The sequence below is a fragment of the Miscanthus floridulus genome, chromosome 1 (assembly GCF_019320115.1).
Source record: "Miscanthus floridulus cultivar M001 chromosome 1, ASM1932011v1, whole genome shotgun sequence".
NCBI classification, from domain to species: domain Eukaryota; kingdom Viridiplantae; phylum Streptophyta; class Magnoliopsida; order Poales; family Poaceae; genus Miscanthus; species Miscanthus floridulus.
The window spans coordinates 66693787-66716380 of NC_089580.1; the positions used below are offsets into that span (position 1 = coordinate 66693787).

Genomic DNA, 22594 nt, shown 5'->3' on the forward strand with positions numbered 1-22594 from the left:
GACTTGTTCTTCGGCTTCTTGAACAAAATCAATTCCATAATATCTCCTTTCATCGGCTTCTACCCAGTTCAACGGGGTTCTACACTTCCGGCCATACAAAGCTTCAAACGGTGCCATCTTTATGCTCTCTTGATAACTATTATTGTACGAGAATTCAGCTAGGGGTAACCATTTTTCCCATGAGCCCTTAGCCGAGATGACACATGCTCTCAACATATCTTCTAAAATTTGATTCACTCATTCAGTTTGCCCATTGGTTTGCGGATGATAGGCAGAACTTCTTATGAGCTTAGTCCATAATAATCCGTGCAAGTGCTCCCAAAAGCGAGCAGTGAACTATGGTCCTCTATCTGAGACAATAGTACAAGGGATCCCATGAAGTCGGACTATCTGGTTGAAGTACAACTCCGCATAGTCGGTTGGACGAAAATCTATGCGGACCGGAATGAAGTGTGCCGACTTGGTCAGTCGGTCCACAATTACCCAAATTGAGTTAAAATTCCTCTGAGTAGTAGGGAGTCCAACAATAAAATCCATACTTATCTCCTCCCATTTCCAACCTAGAATAGATAGTGGCTGAAGTAATCCGCCCTTCATGTGTACAGCTTTAACTCGACAACAAGTGTCACACCTAGCCACATAAGCGGCGATCTCTTTCTTCATTTTGGTCCACCAAAATCGAGGCTTTAAATCATGATACATTTTACTACTACCAGGATGAATAGATAGTTTAGAGGAATGAGCTTCGGATATGATTTGATTTCTAAGCTCTCTATCCTTTGGAACTACCAACCTATCCTTGAACCATAACACGCCTTCCTCATCAACTCGAAAATATTTGGTTTCTTGCTCTTTCATCTTGCGCTTGATGTGAAACACACCTGCATCTGTCTTCTGTAGCTCGATAATTCGACTCTGTAGAGTACAACTGACAGTGATGTTGTGCAGGACTGCAGGATGAAGTAGCTTTGACAAATAGACATCACTCTCAATCAATGAGTGGCAATGAGACTTTCTGCTTAAGGCATCCGCGACGACGTTTGCCTTGCCAGGGTGATAGTGCACTTGGAGGTTATAATCCTTGATCAACTCGAGCCATCTTCTCTGACGCATATTTAACTCTGGTTGAGTGAAGATGTACTTGAGACTTTTATGATCAGTGTAGATGTTGCACACATTGCCAAGTAGATAATGTCTCCAGGCCTTCAAAGCATGAACAACTGCAGCAAGTTCCAAGTCATGCGTTGGATAATTCACTTCATGCTTCCGAAGTTGGCGAGAGGTATAAGCGATGACTCTACCCTCTTGCATAAGAACACCTCCTAACCCAATACCTGATGCATCACAGAACACATCAAAAGGTTTCTCAATATCCGGTTGTGCCAAAACCGGAGCTGATGTTAGAAGAGTTCGCAGGGTATGGAAAGCCGTATCACACTCGGAAGTCCAGACAAACTTCATGTCTTTTTGCAGCAATCGAGTCATAGGCTTGGCTATTTTAGAGAAATCCGAGATGAAGCGACGATAATAGCTAGCCAACCCTAGAAAACTCCGAACCTCGTGCACCGAGATGGGAGCCTTCCAGTTCAATACTTCTTGCACCTTGGTGGGATCAACCATAATTCCACCATCGGACAACACGTGTCCAAGAAAAGGTACCTCACGAAGCCAGAATTCACATTTGCTGAACTTTGCATACAGCTGGTGTTCCCGCAATCTAGTGAGAACCACCCGTAAATGTTCAACATGATCTTCTTCATTCTCAGAATAGACCAGGATATCATCTATAAATACCACCACAAATTTGTCCAACTCCGGCATAAACACTGAATTCATCAGCTACATAAAATGTGCGGGGGCATTGGTCAATCCAAAAGACATAACCAGGTACTCATATAGACCATATCTTGTAGAGAATGCGGTTTTTGGGACATCCTCAGGCCGAATTTTGATTTGATGATACCCAGATCTCAAATCAATCTTGGAAAAGACTTTTGCTTTAGACAACTGATCGAACAAGATATCGATGCGTGGCAGAGGGTACTTATTCTTGATTGTAACTGCATTCAAGGGTCTATAATCTACACACATGTGTAGAGATTGATCCTTCTTCTTCACAAAGATGGCTGGGCACCCCCACGGAGATGAACTAGGGCAGATAAGGCCTTTCTTTAGTAGTTCATTCAACTGGGTCTTAAGTTTGGCTAGTTCATTAGGAGGCATTCTATATGGCCTTCTAGAGATGGGAGCTGTACCAGGAAGCAACTCTATCTTGAATTATACTTCTCGATCTAGGGGCAATCCAGGCAAATCATTGGGGAAAACATCCGGAAAGTCACACACGACAGGGATATCTGCCAGAGACTTTGCTTGCACCGCATTGGTCGTGCAAGAAAGATTGATGTCCCTGGGTAACTGTACTAGAAAACCCTCCTAATTGCCAGGATCTCTGAGCATAACTACCCTAGTCGATATATCAATAAGCACTCCATGACGGCTCATCCAATTCATTCCCAATATCACATCGATACCTAGCCCCGGTAAAACTACCAGATCAACCTGATAACTTAGCCCTTCTATCACAAATTGTACATCCCCAACTACCAGCTTGGTTGGGATAATACCACTGGCAGCCCTAATACAATAACCCTCACCCTCAACAGTATATGTTTTCTGCATAAACTTGGATGCAAATGATGGACTAATGAAGGAATGCGAAGCACCTGAATCAAATAGTACAACTGCGGGGTGTTGGTCAATCAGAAACTTACCGGCAGTCACTACCTCTCCTGAAGGAATCTCAGTAATATTAGTGTGGTTCACTTGTCCCTGACGGCCACCCTGGTAATTATTCTTCTTAGGGTAAGGGCACTCCCTTGCCCAGTGGCCTGTCTTGTTGCAGTTCCAGCACGGCATGTTGCTTGGTGGAGCCCTAGAACTGCCCTGACTGGTCGTGCCCTTGGGAAGAGCAACTGTAAATGCCTTGCGAAACCCAGTCTTGGCGGGATTCTTCTTCTGCGGTGGGCGAAACTTGGCGGCTGACGCTGGAGGACGGAATGGAGCCCTTTGTGCGATGGGAGCCTTAGATTGTGAGGCGCCCGCCTCATAGGCCCTCTTACGACTTTTTGAAGCAGCATACACAGCATTATTGTTCTCTTGCGATAAAGCATCACTCACAAACTCATTAAAATGAGCACACTTGCAATTTCCCATGGTCTTCATCAGTTTGGGGCTAAGTCCCCGCTTGAAGCTTGCAATCTTCTTGGCATCGGTATCCACAAACTCGGTAGCATACCTTGCAAGGTTGTTGAAAGCTTGCAGGTATTCATTCAGGCTCTTGTTCCCCTGAGTCAGCTTCATGAACTCTGTATGCTTGATCACCATGAGACCAGGAGGAATGTAATTTCCCCTGAAAGCAGACTTGAACTGATCCCAAGTGATTTGGGCATTAGCAGGCATAGTGGACCGATGATGACTCCACCAAATGCCAGCTGGCCCATGCAGTTGGTGCGATGCGTACTCAGTTTTTAGCACTTTAGTCAAGCGGAGCAGACGGAACTTCTGCTCGAGAGTATTCAACCACTCATCAGCTTGTAGAGGCTCCTCAGCCTCCTTGAAGATTGGGGGTTTCGTGTCAAGGAAATCCTTGAAATCACTGTATTGATTTGGATCCGGTCCTTGGCGTGGACCACGGCCATCACGATTCGCAATCGTACGGAGGGCCTCGGCCATAGTGCGCTGTCCTTCTGCAAGCATTGCTATTAGTTCCGTTGGTGTGGGTGGTGGTGGCGGAAGATCATCATCATCACTCGCACCGGTGAAACGAGTACGAGGCATCTGCACAATGCGCAACCAGTAATTATTGATGATGTCAGCACATTGGAGAGGAACAATATAATCGTGCCAAACTGTATTTACTGACGAGAATGAAAACTTCATACAATAAACAGAGGCAATAATTCATTCTCCAATCACCACATCATCAAGTAGATTACTAGCGCCATATGCAGTGCATTTCAACATGACAAGTTTTAAACTTCACCATAACGTTACGCATCCCGAAGGGAGCGAATTAAAGTACATTACAAGTATGACTGCAAAAGCTTAACTAGTGAGACTTGCTAACGAACTACTCGTTGAAGTGATCACTGTCCACATCGGAGACACCTTGGACTTCTTCTGGGTATTCCTCTTCTTCTAACTCTAAAGAAGCATCTCTGTGATGGGTCACACGATCCAATTCTTGTGCAGCCTCATCTCTCGCGTGCGGTTTGACCCCACTGTTGCAGGCGATAATTTGCAATACCGCGAATCTCCTCAACTTCATGCTGAGAGATTGCACTTTATACTTGGGATAAGCAATTATAAGGGAGGGAGTAATGCAATTATGAATGTCATGAGTGAATATGATGCATGCTCGTTCCGTACGTCCTCACAAACCTAAGAAAATTTAAGTTTTAGCGGAATATACGGTGGCATACATATGTTCTCTCAATTAGCGGTAACTAGTCGATCTACACGGTGCGTTGTTAGCGTACCTACAGAAAAACTTCATTGCAGCCCAACCCAACAAGATATAATGCAAAGTATACAAGTAGTACTAAGATACTCTCCATATATACATCCCCCGATATATATACTTCGGTATCCAAACTACCCGACAATTATACCCACAATTAAGTACCTTCATATATACATGTATGCAACATGTAAATACTCCAGTAACCACAACTATCTCTCCCCTAGACCGACAGTTGGACGGTCATGCTCTTGCAACTCACACTTACCTTAGCGTAGAGGCAATTGATCCATACATTACCATTCAAACGAATGGCACCCATGCAATATCACGCCGCATGGATGACGAAATAGAAATAATCAATTCCCCCAAGTTAGTAATTATATATAAGCCACCTGGAAGTCCTTAAGTGGGCTATAAGGGATGTGATCACCAGTATACCATAAAATTTTTTATTTTTGAACACTTATATATAACTATAAGTTTGAAAACCGTTTTTACAATAAAAGCTTTTGTTTTTAAATAGCCGTAAGACATGTTTAATGTTGAATCTAGCTCTGATGCCAGCTGTCACGGAACCGACCAATTTATAAGAGCACAAGTACAAAAACAATCGCCGAAACGATCAAATTCTCGAACTTGAGCCTATATAAACCCGGTAGTCAACCGAAATCTCGAAGGATTTCAAACCAACTTGCATACAACCAAGATAACAGTAATTCAACATAACATATCATACGTTACAACATTTCGCATACGTTCGCAAATAGGTTACATCATCACAGAGTCATTGTTATTACAAAACAAGTTTTGTAAACATGTGGAAGCAAATAGTTTAACTCACACACCGAGTTCAAATACACATACTGGTTTGCTGATCACAGACCACAAAAGCATTCAGATAAGAGAACAGAGATCATGCCCATGATCTAGTCTTCATCACCCGCCGGGTGGAGACAATACTTGCAGAATCCCTGATATAGAAGGTCATCTGCAACAAGAGGGAATAAACCCTGAGTACGGGAATGTACTCAGCTAGACTTACCCGTCGAAAACTAAACAAATGACACCAAGGATTATGCATAGCTTAATGTAGTGGAGCTGACTGACACTTTCTTTTTGCAGAAAAGCATAAGTAATATGATCAACTCTTAACCTGACTAGCAGTGACTTTTTAGCCATTAACCTATCATCTATATTAGCACCTATACTAAGCAATCATTTTATTAGGGTGCAAACATTAATAACCATATCATGTATTCATTGTGGCAACCTTATCATCATCATCCATTTAACTATATCGTTAAATTAATTGAATCTACGTTGCCGCTGCTCAGTCAAGTTCTCACTATTCGGGAGAGACGGCGATTTGAATCGATTCCTATCCAGCTGGAGGGGTATTCCTAAACACAAACCCTGCTTCCCCCGTCAGGGTCGCAAACAAGTCACCTTTGGTATGATTCAGGAGTCGCGAGTCCGAACAGATCGACATTCTCAGAGAACCACTCTTCCAAGGTTGTTCGGGACTCTAACCCGCCTTGGACTTATGCCAATGGCTCTCCGCACATCCTTACTACCTCCAGAATGCACGCCACTGCTCGTGTCCCCGGCCTGAGTCGAGCTACTAGGCTTCGCGGTCGGAATGACTTATCCGGCCAGCTAAGTGTTAGGCTGCGTTCAACATGACATGAGGACGTATAGCGTATCGGTCCTTAAACGACTCAGACGGAGTCACTATGTTCAAACCTACACAAGACCCCGTCCGGTCTTAGTTCATTATTCACATGGTTCTTTTCGACGATAGCAAATATAGCCAACAGTGATCCACCTCATCCTAAAGCTCGCGGGTGACAGGAAATCACCTGACTTCTACCGCACTAAGCATGGCTAAGCATTTAACCCGTCCTGAACTTAACTAGGATTCCAGTGCGATATCTGGACAAGGAAGGATATATAATGCAGCAATTGGTTCCAACCAAATTCCTATACTTAATGCATCATCAACAATAAAAGATACTCAATGTATTTATGAAAACATGGGAGGCTTAATATGCTCCGGGGCTTGCCTTTCAGGAACGAGGAAGGCTGGTGGTCAGGGCACTCGGGCAATTCCTCCGCGGCGACTGCTTCGTCGGCTTCCTGCACCTCGGGCTCCTCCTCCTGGTTGGCTCCCTCGAACTCCAGCAACGTCACTCCCTCCGGCACACCTATTGCATGAATGCGCAAGATAAATATCATGGATGCACATGAACGAATGTCAGGGATGCTCGGGGAATGCACATGTTCACTGTAGTTTGCATATTCCAACTTAAGCCCTATTCAAATCACTTTACTTACCAAGTTTATACAACCTAATGTATAATTGCTCATCTTCAGTTAATGACCTAGCACCTGCACCTAAGCATATTCTCAAGTTAGGCTAACCCCTAACAATCAACGAGACCCTTGCAACAACATACACTCAAGCATTTGTATTTTAGCAAAATGAATACTATATAACGGTGCAGTAAACTAACCATAACTGGAGATTTATACTTCCAAATGACATGCAACAAGGCAATCTGGAAAGCTTATGAAATTGTCTACAATTCATTTTCAGATCTCAAAGCATGATTCAACACTTTACCAAGTCGAATTCATAAATCAACAGAACTCTGTCCTTACAAGGCAGAGAGTAAGCGAAACTGGAACCTAACTTTAAACAGCTGTAGTTTCTAAACTACTGGGCCAAATGCCCTCCAATTTTGACAGGAGCTAGCTACCTAAATTATCTACAACTCTTGTATTCATCTTATTCACAGAAAACCAAAATATCATGGGGAACTTTCCAAAGTCCCCAGATCTGTCCAGACGGACATAATGCAAACAATTAACTATTAACTTATGATATAAACACTTAATTGGACAAAACCAACTTTACTGACATATCACACATATCACAAGAACACCAGAAAGTAGGGTGTTCATCACCAAAACATTTCTTTTAATACCTTTCTTAATTTATTTAATTAATTAGAGGAAATAGTAAACATATATGAAAACTACACCATTAAATCTACAAAAATTACAGTAGACACTACATGCCCTAAGTAAACTACCATAAAAATTTCACATCATTTGAGTAAGTATAACAACCTACACAAAAATGGTAAGGCAGAATGGCTTAAAATGGCATAATTAGGAAACCTTAGTGAAAAGTGTCAAGCAACAGATTTTATATTTTTCCTAGCATCTTTAGGGTACTAGGATACTCTCCAACAAATTTTATGGTCAATGGATTCATAAATAATTTACTAAAATTCACCCAAGTATCTACCAATGATAAAAGGAAAATCTATAACTCAAAAACTACACATGCAATGACTCTCAAATTTTAACCAAAGCTTCTACCATACAAGACTAGCTTACCCACCAAATTTTATAATTTTTGGATCATAGAAACTCAAGATATGATTTAAACAAGTTTGCATGCATTCAAAAACACTTTTCAAGTTCCTATTTAATTCATCCAAAATTTCTACATAATATGTTCAAGACATATTTTTCTTAAATACTAGACCTAACTGTGAGTCTAACAAAATTGGAACCATCCAATTTGGATCTACAAAACAGGAGATACAAAAATATCAAATCAGCATTCAAAATTGCATTTTTGAGCTATCCTTAGAAACAAGCAGTCATTGACGAGTGGGACCCGGCTGTCAGCCGGACCCACCGGTCAGCGAGACGAAACAGAGGAGGCGCACGCGACGGCGCGGCACACGGCGAGGCTCGCCGGCGGCGGCTCCTCCGGCGAAATCGACGGCACCGGCGTGATCTCCGTGCTGAGTGGGTTCGATTGGTGCTACTAGCTAGAGCTACGACCTAGCGGAGAGAGCTTGTCGCCGGTGATGGCGGCACGGCAAAGCACCGGCGTGAGCTGCCGGCGACGGCAAGCCACGGCTGGCTCAACCGAGCACGGCACGAGCAACAGGAAGTCGCCACCGTGCTATCCCAGCAAAGAGAAGAGGCGGGGAGGGTTCCTAGCTACCCCGACCACGGCGGCCTCAGCTCCGGCGAGGGTGCGACGGCACGAAAACACCGACTGCGGCCTCACCTGAGGTCGATTGACCGCGCAGAGATGATGACGAGCAAGAGGAGATCTCAGCGGAGCTTCGGTGAAGGTGTAGTGCGCGTTTTTGCGGTGGTGAGTGCGCGGGAGCTTGACGAAGCTCTCGGCGGCAATGGAGGAGCGGTGGTTCCGCTGCTTCGGCTGCGGAGGAGAGGCAAGGAAGCAAGGAAATGAATGAGGCACAGGGGGGCTCTCGGTGGCGTGCTGTGGTTTCAAATGCCGAGCTCAGGCCCGACATGGCCTGGCTGGTCAGGCCGTCGGCGACGCGCGGCGCCACGCGGCGGTGAAGTTCTGTAACCGGTCGGACTACTGTAGCATCGATTCAGTGAAAATGATCAGCCTGACAGCGTCACTTTACAGTGCTTGATATCCTAAACCGTGGAGAATCAGTGAAAACAACATACATGAAAGTTGTAGCCCTACATATAGTCTACAATTTCTATAAAAAGACCAAGACCTAATTCCCAAAGAATCATGAGTAAAATCATGCCAAAGTTGGCTCAATCAAACAGGAAATGTCTTTAGGACTTAGAAAATTTTTCAAGTGTTGAGTCCACCTTCAATGCTGACTTGTGGGTCCTTTTGGAGCATGTTGTGCACTTTTTCATGACTTGGCTTCTAAACAAAGTTTGTTCCTTATTAAATTTGCTACAACTTTGTTTTAGGTTGCTCAGACATGCAAACATCCTAAGCCACACTTTTTAAACAGTCAAACAAAATGGTTCAGGGGTCAAATTTGGTCAAACCATGACTTGAGAACCTAATTAGTCAAAGTGATCAACATGAACAATGTCCCAAATGACATTCTAGGTGTAACTAAGTTTCTTAAAAGAGGTTTTAGCCACACCATACATTGGTCACACAATAATCAAGCAAGATATGTACTGAAACAATGAAAACACATGAAATGTTACAACTGTTTCATAGTCATGTTTCACTTGTTTCATGAGTGTGTTGCATAGTACTAACTAACCTCGTTTCACTAAGGGAGTGGCACATGTTGCACTTAAGTGTTGCACACTTTACATTTCATAAAAGAAACAACACACATGAAACATAACGATATGTTGCAATGTTTCAAAGACATGTTTCATGTGATATAAGCTTGTGAATGAATGAATGATGCTCATGTCCATGAAATGCAAGTGCAAATGTGGAAGGCAACACCTGGGGTGTTACAGAGCTAGTCTCTCCTGGGGGCACGGGCCTCCGGTGCGTGCAGCTACAGCTCCTCAAGCGCCTCGGTGATCGCATCGAGGTCGGTGGAGTGGACAGGTTGGACGGCGACGGGATCCTACGCCAACTCTCCCTCCGTTGTGACGATGAAGTCTAGGTCCCCGAAGCGCTCGGGCACGCCCGGGACCCAGCTGAGGCCATGACTGACCATCCGAGACCTAAAGTGGACGTCGAGACGCGTAAAAGGCCCCTACCTGGCGCACCAACTGTCGGTGTTTCGAGTTACCACCGATGAGTAAATTTCTAATATTGCGCGTCTAGCTCGGATGGTGTGCTTAGAAGACACGAGGTTTATACTGGTTCGGACGTAAAGTCCCTACGTCTAGTTCATTGCTGCTGCTCGTGTTACTAGCACTGCAAGTTTATAGTAGGGGGTACAAACAGGTGAGAGAGGGACATGTCCCAAGTCTCTAGTGAAAGGAGTGAAAGGGTGCTGATAGCTCGGTTGCTGCTCTTGTGTGTATCTGGATCTGATCAATTTGGGGTCAGATCGGATCAGTCCTCGATGGGTCGATCCCCTCCATGGGACGCCCTACTTTCCCTTTTATAGGCCAAGGGAAAGCACAGGTTACAGCGGAGGAAAAAAGAAGAATGAGAGGGAGAAGAAGTCCTTTAGGATCGCCGGGTCCTTCTTCTCCTTCATGCGGGTCTCGCCGACCCTGTAGATGTCAACAGGGGCAGCTCCACGTCGTGGCCCTATCCGTCACTATCACCACGCTCAGGCGTCGTCTGCCGATCATGGCGTTCCATTCCGTTTCGGTGGACGTCGTGATGAACTGACGCACCTGACAGCGTTCATACGATGGTTAGGCAGAAGAGCACCGACACACCCGACGATGTTCTTGATGTGAACCCTCAGATATGGCCTGGCACGGCCACGGGTTACATCGGGGCATGCCGGCCTCTTCCTTGGTGTCAGAGTTTTGACCCAGACCCATACGCTTGGACCTGTAGTGGTTGGCGGTGGTATGGGTCTCCGTCGGGCGAGACGGAGCCCGCAACCTCGGGGTCGAGCGAGGCGGAGCCCGCCCCCAGAGGTCGGGCAAGGCGGAGCACAAACCCAAGGGTCAGGCGAGGCGGAGCCGACGGCCTTGGGGTCAGGCGAGGCGGAGCGCAAACCCAAGGGTTGGGCGAGGCGGAGCCCGCCCCCAGAAGTCGGGCGAGGCCGAGCTTGCGCGCCTGGGGGTCGGTTGGAGCTGTAGTCGCGCTCTTGACTGGTCGGATGAATTAATGTTGATGGTTATTAGCTTCTTCTCTTCGGGTATCCTAGTATTGGTCCCTGACAACTATTTTAAGCGGCGTTGTGGTAGCTTAAATATCCCTTAGGGCCGTTTGAATCCTTTCATTTGGTGGAATTAAAATATACTTAATAAATTAGGTTATTTGGCTTGAAATTTGATATTTCACTGCTTTTCAAAGTTCACATACCCGTTCGCTGGTCTGAAACTGGCTGAAAAACACTGTTCCGGCTGAATTGTTGTGAGAGAAAAACACTATTCTGGCTGAAAAAAGAAGCCGAACAAGTCGAATATGGGGTAAGCCGAACAGGGCCATAAGCCTATCTCAAATTCATATGGCGTGAGATAAAAATTGATTCTACATATCATTGTTCTATGTTTTTACTTTATAACTTATGATACGCTCTTCAACCCACTCCCCTATGATAGAAATGCAACGCATAATCATCTCTCTGGTATAGCCAACAATAATATACCATACACAATCATATTATCTTAATTAATATATGTCTAAATTATGATTATTAAATAAATTCAATTCTAAGGATCTAAGGGGGCCTTAGTGCTTAGTGCTTCGATTATATAATAATAACTATACATCGTAATGTCAAATAATACTGCAAAGTCAACTAGGTAGCGACAAATGCAGCAAGTACAATTTTTTTTAGGGACGGTGCAATGCGAATTTGAGGATTTGTCATAGACACAGGTTACTTCTTTTTATACTTCGTCTCACTACACAGTGTAGGCTATGCCAACAATCTTCTTCTGCTAATAGGATAAAATATAAGACATAGGACAATATATTTGCAACGAATAGAATATGAAAATATTCATGTATAGTCTGCATTATATTCAACTGTAAATCTGTAATATATGGCACATCTGTTTTACTTTAATATAGAGTATATAACACTATCTATAACAGAGTGCAAATGGTTCAGCTCATGGCCTGACAGGCTCACGGTAGGCGCGGCAGGCCGGCAACGCCGCGCCCTTGGTTTCTAGTCAGGGTCTGGGTCTTGAGGTGGCTGGGTGCACACTGCACACCCAAACCAGGGAAACACGGTACACCGACAAGCAGAAGCAGGACGCGGCACGGCGGGGTTGCATGCCCCGCGTCCCAAACCCCGCCACCTGACGCCTGACGGGCCACGAGATCTCATCGAGCGTGATTATTCATTCCATTTCCATATAGGCAAGCCTTCCAGTCGCTTCTCTCCCTGCCGAACCGAAGCACGGCACGGGCGCACGGCAGCTCCTGCACCCGCCACGCGTCCGCCCGCCCTCCCGCCCATAACCACGTGTGCGTCGAGGTGGCCCTCGCCTCCCCGGCCCGCTCCTATTATATCCTCGTCGAGCCCCTCACCGCCGCACCAACTCTCGCCATTGCCAATCAGGCTCTCAAAAGCAGACAGAGATTCAGGATCACCGATCACGGTCCCCAAAAGCAGAGGCTCTGTCACCTTCGATCGCGAGCTGCACCAGTTCGATCGGACCAAGGTCGCGTCGACGTCGACGGCGATGGACGCTCCGGCCATGCTCACGCGCAAGCACGTCCCCGAGGACGTCGGCCTCCGGAACACCGGCGAAGGTGAGTTACTCCCCGACCCCGCCGGCCACCGAGCCGATCGCTAGTCTGCGCTACGTACTACGCGTTCTCTCTTACCTTACTCTGTGATGCTGCGCGTGCAGTGGAGGACGAGGGAGCCGGGGGCCAGGCCCAGCTGCACCGCGACGAGAAGCAGCACAAGCCGGTGCTGACGAAGGTGAAGGAGAGGATGAAGAAGATCAAGAACACCCTCGCCGGCCACGGCCACGGCCACGACGGTGAGCACGGCGGCGGCGACGAGCGCATGGGGGACGCAGGCACCGGCACCGGCCGCGGCAGCAGCAGCAGCAGCGAGGAGGCGGAGGAGGACGCGGTGGAGAGGGAGGCCGCGCTGGAGAAGGGCGGCTACATGGAGGACGTCGAGGACAAGCCCGTCGTCATGGAGTCCGACCCCGAGGTGCACGGCGCGCCAAGTAAGTGCTCCCACCTGTTCACCGGCGCCGCGTGCTAGGCTGATTCGGTTGCACGTGTGCTTACGTGTCTGCGCGACCCGTTTGCAGTGTACGACTCGGCGAGGGCACCGGCCGTGCAGGACCTCGTCGCCAAGTACGATCAGCCGGCGCGCACACCGGCCGTGCAGGAGGTGGAGGGCGACGGCGCCGAACCTAGGGTGCGGCTTGGTGATATCGGCGGCCCCGTCGTCGAGGATCCGGCCGCACCGCGCTCCACGACGCCCGCCGCGCGAGGTATGGCACACGCCGAACGCCACTCGATCATGTCTTTTGTCACTCTGCTCGTGTTGCCCTGGCACTTGACACGTTTCCTTTTCGTTGCAGAGGGTGAGGACATAGGCACGACGCCCGTGGTGCAGCAACTCGAGACGATGAGTTTGTCCGACGACCCGGCGCACGTGGGCGCGGGCAAGAAGGGCGCCAAAGCAGAGGAGTGGAAAGACAAGGCCGCGGACACGGTGGGCGGCGCGGCCGGTGGCGCTAGCTACACGGACAGGCTCAAGAACGCGGCCGCCGGCAGCACGGAGTACGGCAAGAATCTAGCGAGCGCCAGCGTCGGCACCGCTGTGGGCGTGGGGAAGCGCGACGACGAACAACGCACGGAGGCGGTGCCGGCGTCGAACACCGCCGGCGCGGAGGAGTGGAGAGACGCCCCCGAGGCCACGGACACGGACGCGACGAGAGGCGCCGGGTACACGGACAAGGTCAAGTCGGCGGCCGCGGGCACCACTGGGTACGGCAAGCAGCTGGCGTCCACCGTGTACGACAAGGTCGCCGGCGTCGGCACCGCCGTCGCGCCCAACCTCCGTCCGCAGGAGAGCTCGGCGAAGGCGGAAGGCGCACACAGCGAGGCAATGCCGGTGTCGGACACCAGCGCTGAGGAGTGGAAGGACGCCCCAGCTGCCACGAACGCGACCAACACCGCGTCGGGGCCGGCGGGCTATACGGACAAGATCAAATCCGCGGCTGCCGGCACCACGGAGTACGGAAAGCAGCTGGCGAGCACCGTGTACGAGAAGGTCGCCGGCGTCGGCACCGCCGTGGCGGGCAAGGTCCAGCAGGCCACGCAGTCTGCCGGCACGGCGACGCCCGGGCCCGGCGTGCAGCAGGACACGGCCACCCCCGGCGCCGGCGGGCAGGACAAGGGGGTGACCCCCGTGCAGCGGCGCAAGGAGGACGTCGGGGGCACGGTAGCGCAGCGCGTGCCGGCGCCCGGTCAGGTGATCACCAAAGCGCGCGATGCCGTCACGTCGCTCACCGGCGGGAACCGGGTCTCCGAGACCGTACAGCCAACCACAGCCACAGGTACATTGGAACAATAGAACTACCTTGTTTTTTTTTTTTTTTTTTTTGCCAGAAGGAACTCACCATTAGCAAAGCTGACGAGAGACGGGTTGCAGGGGAAGACGTGAAGGAAGGCTATGTGACGGAGATCGGCAGCGCGAAGCTGAACACGAATACCATGTGAAGTGCTGCTACTAATGGAGTCTGGAGAGCACGGCTGCTCTGTGTGATTATTGTGTCAGGTTGGTGTACACGTGAATGATGTGGTTTGCGATGTGGAGCCGAAGCTGGAATAAGCGTGCTGGTTGTGTTCGCCGTGGTGCGCTTTGGTTTTACATGTTCGTGTGATTGTGTATCAACATTTCCACAAGTTGTTGTATGTATGTATATGTATATGTTGAAAAAAATGTTCCGTTTTTTTTTGCGTTCGTACAGTCGTACTTGTCGCGTGCTGCATCCAAATGTTCTGTTTTTACAGTGCTGGCAAATAAGAGCCATCCATCTAGATAGATATAATAGATCTGATGGTTTTAAAATAGTAAGAACCACTACCGATGAACTTAAGTTATAGCCCAAAATCTTAAATATTGCTTGCTTCCTGAATGGTCAGGAACTAATTTAGTTGTTGGCTTGTTTCCGGAAGGGTACCAACACGGCACGAGCATGTACAACCTCGTCATGAAGGTTTTCGCCGAGTGTGGGGAGGTCAAGGCGATGTGGCGGCTGTTTGAGGAGATGACGGAGAAGGGGCTGCCTGTCTCTTCCCGGACGTTCCACCTCTTGATATGTGCATCTGGGAAGGTTGGGTTGAGGCGGAGGCTGGTGGAGAGGTTCATCAAGTCGAGTACTTTCAACTACCGCCCATTCAGAAATGCGTTTAATGCAATGTTGCACACACTTCTGACCATAGAGCAGTACTCGCTGATTGAGTGGGTTCACGAGAAAATGATCCTTGAGGGGTATTCACCTGATGTCTTGACACACAATGTGGTGATGCGTGCAAAGTATATGCTCGGGAAGTTGGATCAATTCCATCGGTTACTTGATGAGATGGGAACAAATGGGCTTACGCCGGACCTCCATACTTACAATATGTTGCTTCATGTGCTTGGTAAGGGAGACAAACCCCTCGCAGCTCTCAATTTGCTGAACTATATGAGTGATGTTGGGTGTGTGCCAAATGTGCTCCATTTCACAAATTTGATAGGATGGTCTTGGCCGTGCTGGTAACCTATATGCTTGCAAGTATTTCTTTGATGAGATGATCAAGAAAGGGTGTGACCCAGATGTTGTCTGCTATACTGTTATGATCTCAAGTTATGTGGCAGCTGGGGAATTTGAGGAAGCCCAGAGGTTTTTTTGATGATATGCTGGTGAGAGGGCAGCTTCCAAATGTGTACACATACAATTCAATGATACGGGGGCTTTGCACAGTAGGGGAGTTTGATAAAGCATTCTCTATGCTGAAGGACATGGACTCACATGGATGCACGCCAAACTTCTCTGTGTACAGTAGTCTAGTAAGTAGACTGCGGATTGCTGGGAAGGATACTCAAGCTAATAATGTCATTAAGTACATGACAGATAAGGGTCATTATCTTCATCTGCTGTCAAGGTTTGGAGGATTTAGAAGATGGTGAGATGAGATGCTCTATAGTTAGATAGCACCGCCTCGTCCGACCCTTGGGTCTGCGCTTCGCCTCGCCCGACCTTTGGATCTGCGCTGAGCCTGACCCGACCCTTGGGTTTGCGCTTCGCCTCGACCGAACCTTGGGTCTACGCTGGGCCTGCGCTCCGCCTCGCCCGACCCTTGGGCCTGCGTGTGGCAGAACCGTCTAATCTAATGCCTCCCAGGAGTACTTGTCTTCCATTAGGCACTAAGTATTCAAAGGAGAACACTAAATTATGCAGTTTTGTCGAGCACACCACAAGGGAGAGCCCGAAAAACTATATTTTTTCATCAGGATCACAAATGAGAGAATAAAGCTTACAACATTCTTAAGTCATTTCTTACATCACTTTTCATGCAACATTAGAGTATAATATTTATTGTTTATAACAGCGGAATATACCCATGCTATCAGAGTTTCAGCGGAAATAAAATCATTTAACAACAAGTTAAACATTAACATGATGATCTGTTATATACATCATAACAGGTTATAAGTTTTCCATTGTAAAACATTTTGGGTGAAAGTTTCAAATAAACGCTATGCCCGGAATGTTAAGGAAATCCTCGCTGAGCCCACCAGGAGGTTTCCACACACAAGTGTCAGCTTCACTTGTTCCTGTCACCTGCAACAGGGTAGAACAAACCCTGAGTACTCAATTGTACTCCGCAAGACTTACCCGTCAGGAGGAAAGAAAAGACTCCAAAGGTATGCAAGGCTATCTGGCTTGTGGGTTTATTGCATATGCAGGAGCATTACTAAACGTGTGTCCTTATATTCAATTTTATTAGCAGTCATCATTAGTTCATTAACTAACCATTCTATGTAAGCACGTGTGCTACTTTCAAGCAGGTGGTAAGCAATCAGGACCATTTTACCATCTTTCATCTTCCAGTTCTTACTACGGTGCCAGATTGTAGACAAGTCGTACCGGATTACCCGATGATTTGTGAATCAATGTAGCCCAGCTGGGTACCTCGAAACACATGCCCCGCTTATACCCTAGACACAAACAGGACCAACCCACCACTCCTGTCAAGGGGTCCAGGTCCCTATCCAAACTTGGACTCCAAACCCTCACACCTGAGTCCCGGACTCAGTGTGGTGCTTATACCTCCACCATCCCCGCCTTCAATCAGTCGGTCCAAAAAGAGCCGGAACCCACGACAAGAGAGCAAGGAGCCTTCTCTGCTCCCATAAACAAATATGTGCTCAGGATAATAAGTATGTGACCTGACTAGAATCCAATGCAACGGCCGGTCCTTAACCGACCTAGGCGGAACAAGTGCAATCCGAGCCTCGCTCGAATGCCAAACCAAGTCTAGATTCAAAGTACTATCCCGCCCGGTCTCCAATTATCATTCATATATATTCCATGTGATAGTAATATAATAACAACAATAATATATTTCCTATCTCTCGCGAGTGACAGGCAATCACTCGACTTCTACCGGAGTCTTGTAGCATAGCAATCTACACGATCCTGTCATACTAGTAGGACTCATGGGATATATATATATATATATATATATATATATATATATATATATATATATATATATATATATATATATATATATATGCAAGTGGGTTTCATTCAACTCCTTAAACTTAATGCACAAGCATAAATTAAAGTGCAGAATAATAGAGGTATGCACCGGGGCTTGCCTGGGTAAGATATAACCAAAAGTTAGCATTCCATCATGGTGGCACGATCATCAAGGCACCATATTTTTCGCTACTTCGGTCATCTCCACGATCCATCGTTGTTCCTATTATGATATACGTGGATGCAACGCGTAGATATAAATAATCAACGACAACTGAAACTCTTAGAAATTCGATTACGCCTCACAAGCTAACGAGATAGCGCTAACATGCTAGTCTACGGATACGTTGTCAAGTAAGGCTCGTTCCCGTAAAATGTTTTCGTTCTACAAACCCCCAATTATTTTTGACATTTGATTGATTAAATATATATATTTTCGTCCTAGGGCTCATTTAGTTACCTTAACAACTAATTCCTATGGAGCTACAAAAATTACGGTGAGCACCTAATATTGCTAGGACTCTACTATAAAAATTTCAGAGCCAACACTATCACCAATTTATCACAACAATTCCTATAAGTTTATATTGTGATAATATTAAGTATCTCAAAGTAATTATATAGCTTCTAAGAATATTATAAAACTATGTGAACAAAATATACTAGCAGATAGATCATGATTTTAGGATCCTAACAAAATTGGTTAGGCATTTTTGTGATTTTTCTACACTTTTTGGCGGATTTAGAAGTTTTCCAATAGAAACATAAAAGAAAACAGTTTTCCTGTAGAAAACAAAAGAAGGCCCGCGGCCTTGGTGGCTTGGCGCGACGGCCTAGCGGAGACCGGTGGCCCAACGGACCTGCCCGTAGCTGTGGCCCACGTGGGGTCGAGGGCCCAAGCGGCCGGGGCGCCGGCCAATGGCCCAAGTGGCCCAGCAGACCCCCCCCCCCCCCCGCTCCCCACTCACTTTTGCGAAACCACCCCTGAACTTTCTCAAAACTAACCCGCAGTACAAGAACACTATTCCTATGACTCATGGTTTTACATTGAGAACCCTAGAAAAGCTTCTATTCAACTTTTCGATCCTTCTCCTCACCTTGAAGCAGAGCAGAGGGTAGGGGCGCGGCGGATTTGGTGCGGCGACCGGCGGAGACGGCGGGGCGACGCGTGGGGGCATCAGCGGCCTCGCCCGCATGCGTGGGCGGCAACAGCTCGGTTAGCCGCATGCGTGGGCGGCAATAGCTCGGCCGAGTGCGGCCGGTGAAGCACCCGCCACGCGCGGCAGCGGTAGGGCGGCGGTGGAGGTAGACTGGTACGGCTACAGCGGCGCTGCAGGCGATGGTGCTAGCTGGGAAGGAGCACCGGAACACCACTAGACTCACGCAGCTCTGAGACTATGCTCGGCTATGACCGAAGATGGGCCAAGGCCATCCTGCTGCACGCGTGGGCAACCGTAGCGACGATAGCCCGGCGGCCACGAGGAAACCGCAGTTCCAGGCGGCACGGACTCTGGCGTGCACGCGAGGGGTATGGAGAGGAACGAGGCGAAGGGGACGGTGCAAGCTATCGAGCACGGGGAGGGATGGAATGGCGAGAACGGTGGTGGCCGAGCTCGGGCTCACGCCCAACGTCCATGGCGGACATAAGCAGAGCATGCAAGGATGACTGGGAGCGCAACGACGGTCATGGTGGTTGTCAGAGTGAGGGAGATACCGAGAGAGAAAGAGCGAGTGAGAGATGGATACAGTGCGTGGCAATAGCAGCTCGACGCTCTCCTTAATGCATCGTAGGACAGGACGGGAGGGGTGCAACAGCGCAGAAAGGACGAGAGTGGGGCCAGCGAGGTAGGTGAGACGAGCGGCTGTGAACGCGCGCAATGAGCAGCGACACTTTTGTTATAATTTTTAAATGGTCTAAACCCCTTTAATTTTACCCAACAAGTATATCACGCAGAAGTCCATACTTCATACTAACCCATAGGAACAAAATATTTAAGCACTTTTTAACTATTTTGCTCAATATAATTCACCAAAATGGTACTTTAAACATAAATTCAAGTGTTTGCCGATTTAACGAAAAGAGCTTATCTTACCGTCAAGTTAGATTTTTAGAGCTCCCACAACACTAGTTAACATCTATTTTCCAAAAGTTAATGTTGCATTTCCATCTACTAAACTTGTACTTCAAATTTTATTTAAGTACTAAATACAAGTTATGTTTTATTCTTTATTTATAGAAATTGCTTTTCATGCCAAACAATTAAAACTACTTTTTCTATTTTCGTGTTAGGTTTTCCTTAGCGCATTTAAGTAAACTAACTCACTATATTTATAGATATACCTCTCAGGCCATAATCTCAGTGCTTAGCGAGCTCGTAACACCAAAGGTGTTACACTGCGTTGTGCCTCACTCGACCCTTGGGTCTACGCTGTGCCTCGCCCAACCCTTGGGTATGCGCTTCGCCTCGCATGGCCTCTGGGGGGGACTTCGCCTCATCCGACCCCGAGGCCATGGGCTCCGCCTCGCCTAACCCTTGGGTCTACGCTCCGCCTCGCCCGGTATCTAGGGGAGGACTCTGCCTCGCCCGACCCTGAGGCTGCTGGCTTCGCCTCACCCGACAAAGACCCATGCCGTCGCTAACCAATCTAGGTCCAAGCGTATGGGCCTGAGTCAAAGCTCTGACACCAGGGAAGAGACCGGCACGCCCCGATGTAACCCGTGACCTTGCGGATTCACATCAAGGACAGCATCGGGTGTACCGGTGCTATTCTACCTAACCCCCGTACAAACACTGACGTGCGCGTCAGTTCACCACGACGTTCACTAGGACAGAGTGGAGCACCATGACTGGCATATGACGCCTGCGCATAGCACTAGTGATAGATAGGACCGCAATGTGAAGCCATCCCTATTGACATCTACAGGGTCAGCGGGACCCCCATGAAGGAGAAGAAGGATCCGACGATCTTGAAGGCCTTTAGCTCTCTCTCTCTCTCTCGTTCTTCTTTTTCCTCCGTTGTAACTCATGCTTTCTCTTGGCCTATAAAAGGGAAAGCAGGGCATCCCATAAGGATCATCACAACACATTGGATGGATCTGGGCTAGACCCGATTGAATCATCATGAACCCATCAAACCTCTAACCAACCAGAACGCAACACAAGCACACAGCTGAGCGGCAACTGAGCTCTCGGCACCTGTTTACTCTTTTCACCAGAGACTTGGGACATGTCCCTCTCTCACCCGTTTGTAACCCCTACTACAAACTTTCGGTGCTAGTAACACGAGCAACAGCGACGAACTAGACGTAGGGACATTCTACCCAAACTAGTATAAACCTCGTGTCCTCTAAGCACACCATCCGAGCCAAACGTGCAATATTAGAAATTTACTTGTTGGTAGTGACTCGAAACACCGACAAGGGTGCTGAGAGCTCGGTTGCTGCTCTTGTGTGTATCTGGATCTGATCAGTTCGAGGTCGGATTGGATAAGTCCTTGATGGGCCGATCCCCTCCATGGGACGCCCTGCTTTCCCTTTTATAGGCCAACGGAAAGCATGGGTTACAACAGAGGAAAAAAGAAGAATGAGTGGGAGAAGAAGTCCTTCAGGATCGTTGGGTCCTTCTCCTTCATGCGGGTCCCATTGACCCTATAGATGTCAATAAGGGTAGCTCCACATCATGGCCCTATCCATCACTGGCACCACGCGTAGGCATCGTCTGCCGGTCATGGCATTCCATTTCGTCCCAACGGATGTCATGATGAACTGACGTGCCTATCAGCGTTCGTACGATGGTTAGGCAGAACAGCACCCGCACGCCCAACGCTGTTCTTGATGTGAACCCTTAGATATGTCATGTCACGGCCATGGGTTATATCAGGGCGTGTCAGTCTATTCTGTGGTGTCAGGCCCATATGCTTGGACTTGGAGTGGTTGGCGGTGGTATGGGTCTCCGTTGAGCAAGACAGAGCCCATAACCTTGAGGTTGGGCGAGGTGGAGCCCGCCCCTAGAGGTCGGGCAAGGCGGAGCATGAACCCAAGGGGTTGGGCGAGGCGAAGCCCACCCCCAGAGGTCGGGCTAGGCAGAGCACAAACCCAAGGGTTGGGTGAGGCGGAGCCCGTGGCCTTGGGGTCGGGCGAGGCAGAGCCCGTGGCCTCGGGGTCGGGTGAGGCAGAGCACAGACCTAAGGGTGGGGTGAGGTGGAGCCCGCCCCCAGAGGTTGGGCGAGGTAGAGTTTGCACGCCTGGGGGTCGGTTGCAGCTGTAGTCACGCTCTTGACTGTTTAGATGATTCAATGTTGATGGTCATTAGCTCCTCCTCTTTGGGTACCCTAGAATTGGTCCCCGACAATAGCCCCTGAGCTTGCGGAGGAGTATAATACTCCTTTGGAGGCTTTTCCGAATGGGAGGACTCTAAGGACCTTGGCCTTCTTTTGTCGCCCATGGCGTGACCTGGGGATGGTGATTCCCTTTCGTTGTGAACAGACCCCTCGGGGGTATAGCCATGAGATTTGGTGGGTCGGCAAAGGTCTTTTCCTGATTTCGACCCCTATGGGGGTCTGTCGTTCTGTGACCGTGTGTTCGGTCTCCATGAGAGTCCAACTTTCCTCGAGCCCTCGCTCGTAGCAGGGGTTCGATCAAGGGTCAGCTCGTCTTTGTGATTGTCTTCCCTCAAGCATTTTTTCTGATAAAAATAGAGGGGCTGAGCCGTGCCATGATTTTCCTCTATGGACGAATGATGGTGTTCGGTGAGCTATTAACGGGCTGGTCTGAGTGGGGCCCCGACATCCCATTCACGGGGATCCAGTTTAGGTCAGCTGGTGACCGACTCTAGATTCTCCGTAGTCAATCCATATAGTTCTCGGGTCTGTTCAACCGGTCCCAAGGGCTCTCAGCCTTTCTTCAAGGAAAAACCATGGATC

At 48.3% G+C, this 22594-nt stretch overlaps 1 protein-coding gene and 1 pseudogene across 1 annotated transcript; both read left to right on the plus strand.

Annotated features, from left to right (window-relative positions):
• Positions 1-12486: 12486 nt before the first annotated feature.
• On the plus strand, positions 12487-14860 carry LOC136486107 (low-temperature-induced 65 kDa protein-like). The gene is made up of 5 exons (XM_066482895.1): positions 12487-12698; positions 12800-13129; positions 13217-13402; positions 13493-14473; positions 14569-14860. The coding sequence occupies exons 1-5, from the start codon at positions 12629-12631 to the stop codon at positions 14634-14636; spliced, it is 1635 nt and encodes a 544-aa protein (XP_066338992.1). The 5' UTR covers positions 12487-12628; the 3' UTR covers positions 14637-14860.
• Positions 14726-16092, plus strand: LOC136458157 (pentatricopeptide repeat-containing protein At3g60050-like; annotated as a pseudogene).
• Positions 16093-22594: the final 6502 nt, after the last annotated feature.